This window comes from Buceros rhinoceros, unplaced genomic scaffold (genome assembly GCF_000710305.1).
Source record: "Buceros rhinoceros silvestris isolate BGI_N320 unplaced genomic scaffold, ASM71030v1 scaffold26681, whole genome shotgun sequence".
Taxonomy (NCBI): Eukaryota; Metazoa; Chordata; class Aves; order Bucerotiformes; family Bucerotidae; genus Buceros; species Buceros rhinoceros.
The window spans coordinates 381-1161 of NW_010392893.1; the positions used below are offsets into that span (position 1 = coordinate 381).

At 58.4% G+C, this 781-nt stretch overlaps 1 protein-coding gene across 1 annotated transcript in view; it reads left to right on the forward strand.

Moving 5' to 3' along the window:
- Positions 1–318: 318 nt before the first annotated feature.
- Positions 319–781, forward strand: part of MBD4 (methyl-CpG binding domain protein 4) — a gene marked incomplete at its 5' end in the record, with an annotated part of 4927 nt that continues 4464 nt past the window's right edge. The window contains one exon of the mRNA XM_010144668.1: positions 319–767. Coding sequence (XP_010142970.1) covers positions 319–767 — 449 coding nt within the window. The remainder of the gene's footprint in view (positions 768–781) is intronic.

The window sequence follows — 781 nt, forward strand, 5'->3', positions numbered from 1 at the left end:
GCGGGATGAGCTTTAAGGTCCCTCCCAGCCGACATCCGCGGTTCTGTGAAACGGAGGGCTGAGCTCCGCTTGCCCCGGGCTCTGCCCTCCCGCTTGGCCTCACTGTGCAGAGCTCGTCAGGTGAAGAGCATCAGATGCGAGAACGTCTGTGAATTCCTGGTGTAAACCTTTTTTGGTCCAGTCCCTTAAACTCGTCCAGACGTCACCCCATCAGCTGATTTTGCCGTCTGGGTGTTTCTAAACACCACAACAGTTTTTGAGGTGCAGAGTGAGAAAATGCAGCAGCCATCACTGATTTCCCTCTCTTTCGTGCCACAGCCCTGGAGGAAATAAGCTGCGATCGAGAAGTGCGCTCGCGGAGTACCTTCAGAAAACCGGGGAGACGAGGCTCAGAGCCGAAGATTTTGATTTTACAGCTCGGTGTCGGAGGAGCACCTGTGGGAGCGTGAACAGATACAGCACAGAAGCTGCGGGAGCTGTTCTGGAGAACGGGGGTGGTCACAGCCCGGTGCAAGGCCTCGCTGCGCAGACTGGAACAGAGGGCAGAGCTCTCGCCATTCCCTGGGGCAGGGAGTGCCGGGAAGATGCTACGCCCGCACTGGAGAGCGGAGATTTGGCCGTAAACCCAGAGGAGCCTGTGAAAAGAAAGGGGGCGAGTGGAAACAGTGTTCAGAGTCGGAAAACCAGACAGAGCTCCAAACAGAGGGACCGAGACGCCGCCCAGAGCAAGCGACTGCGCAGAGCCTGTGACAGGCAGGAGACGGGGGGTGTGCGGGGCACG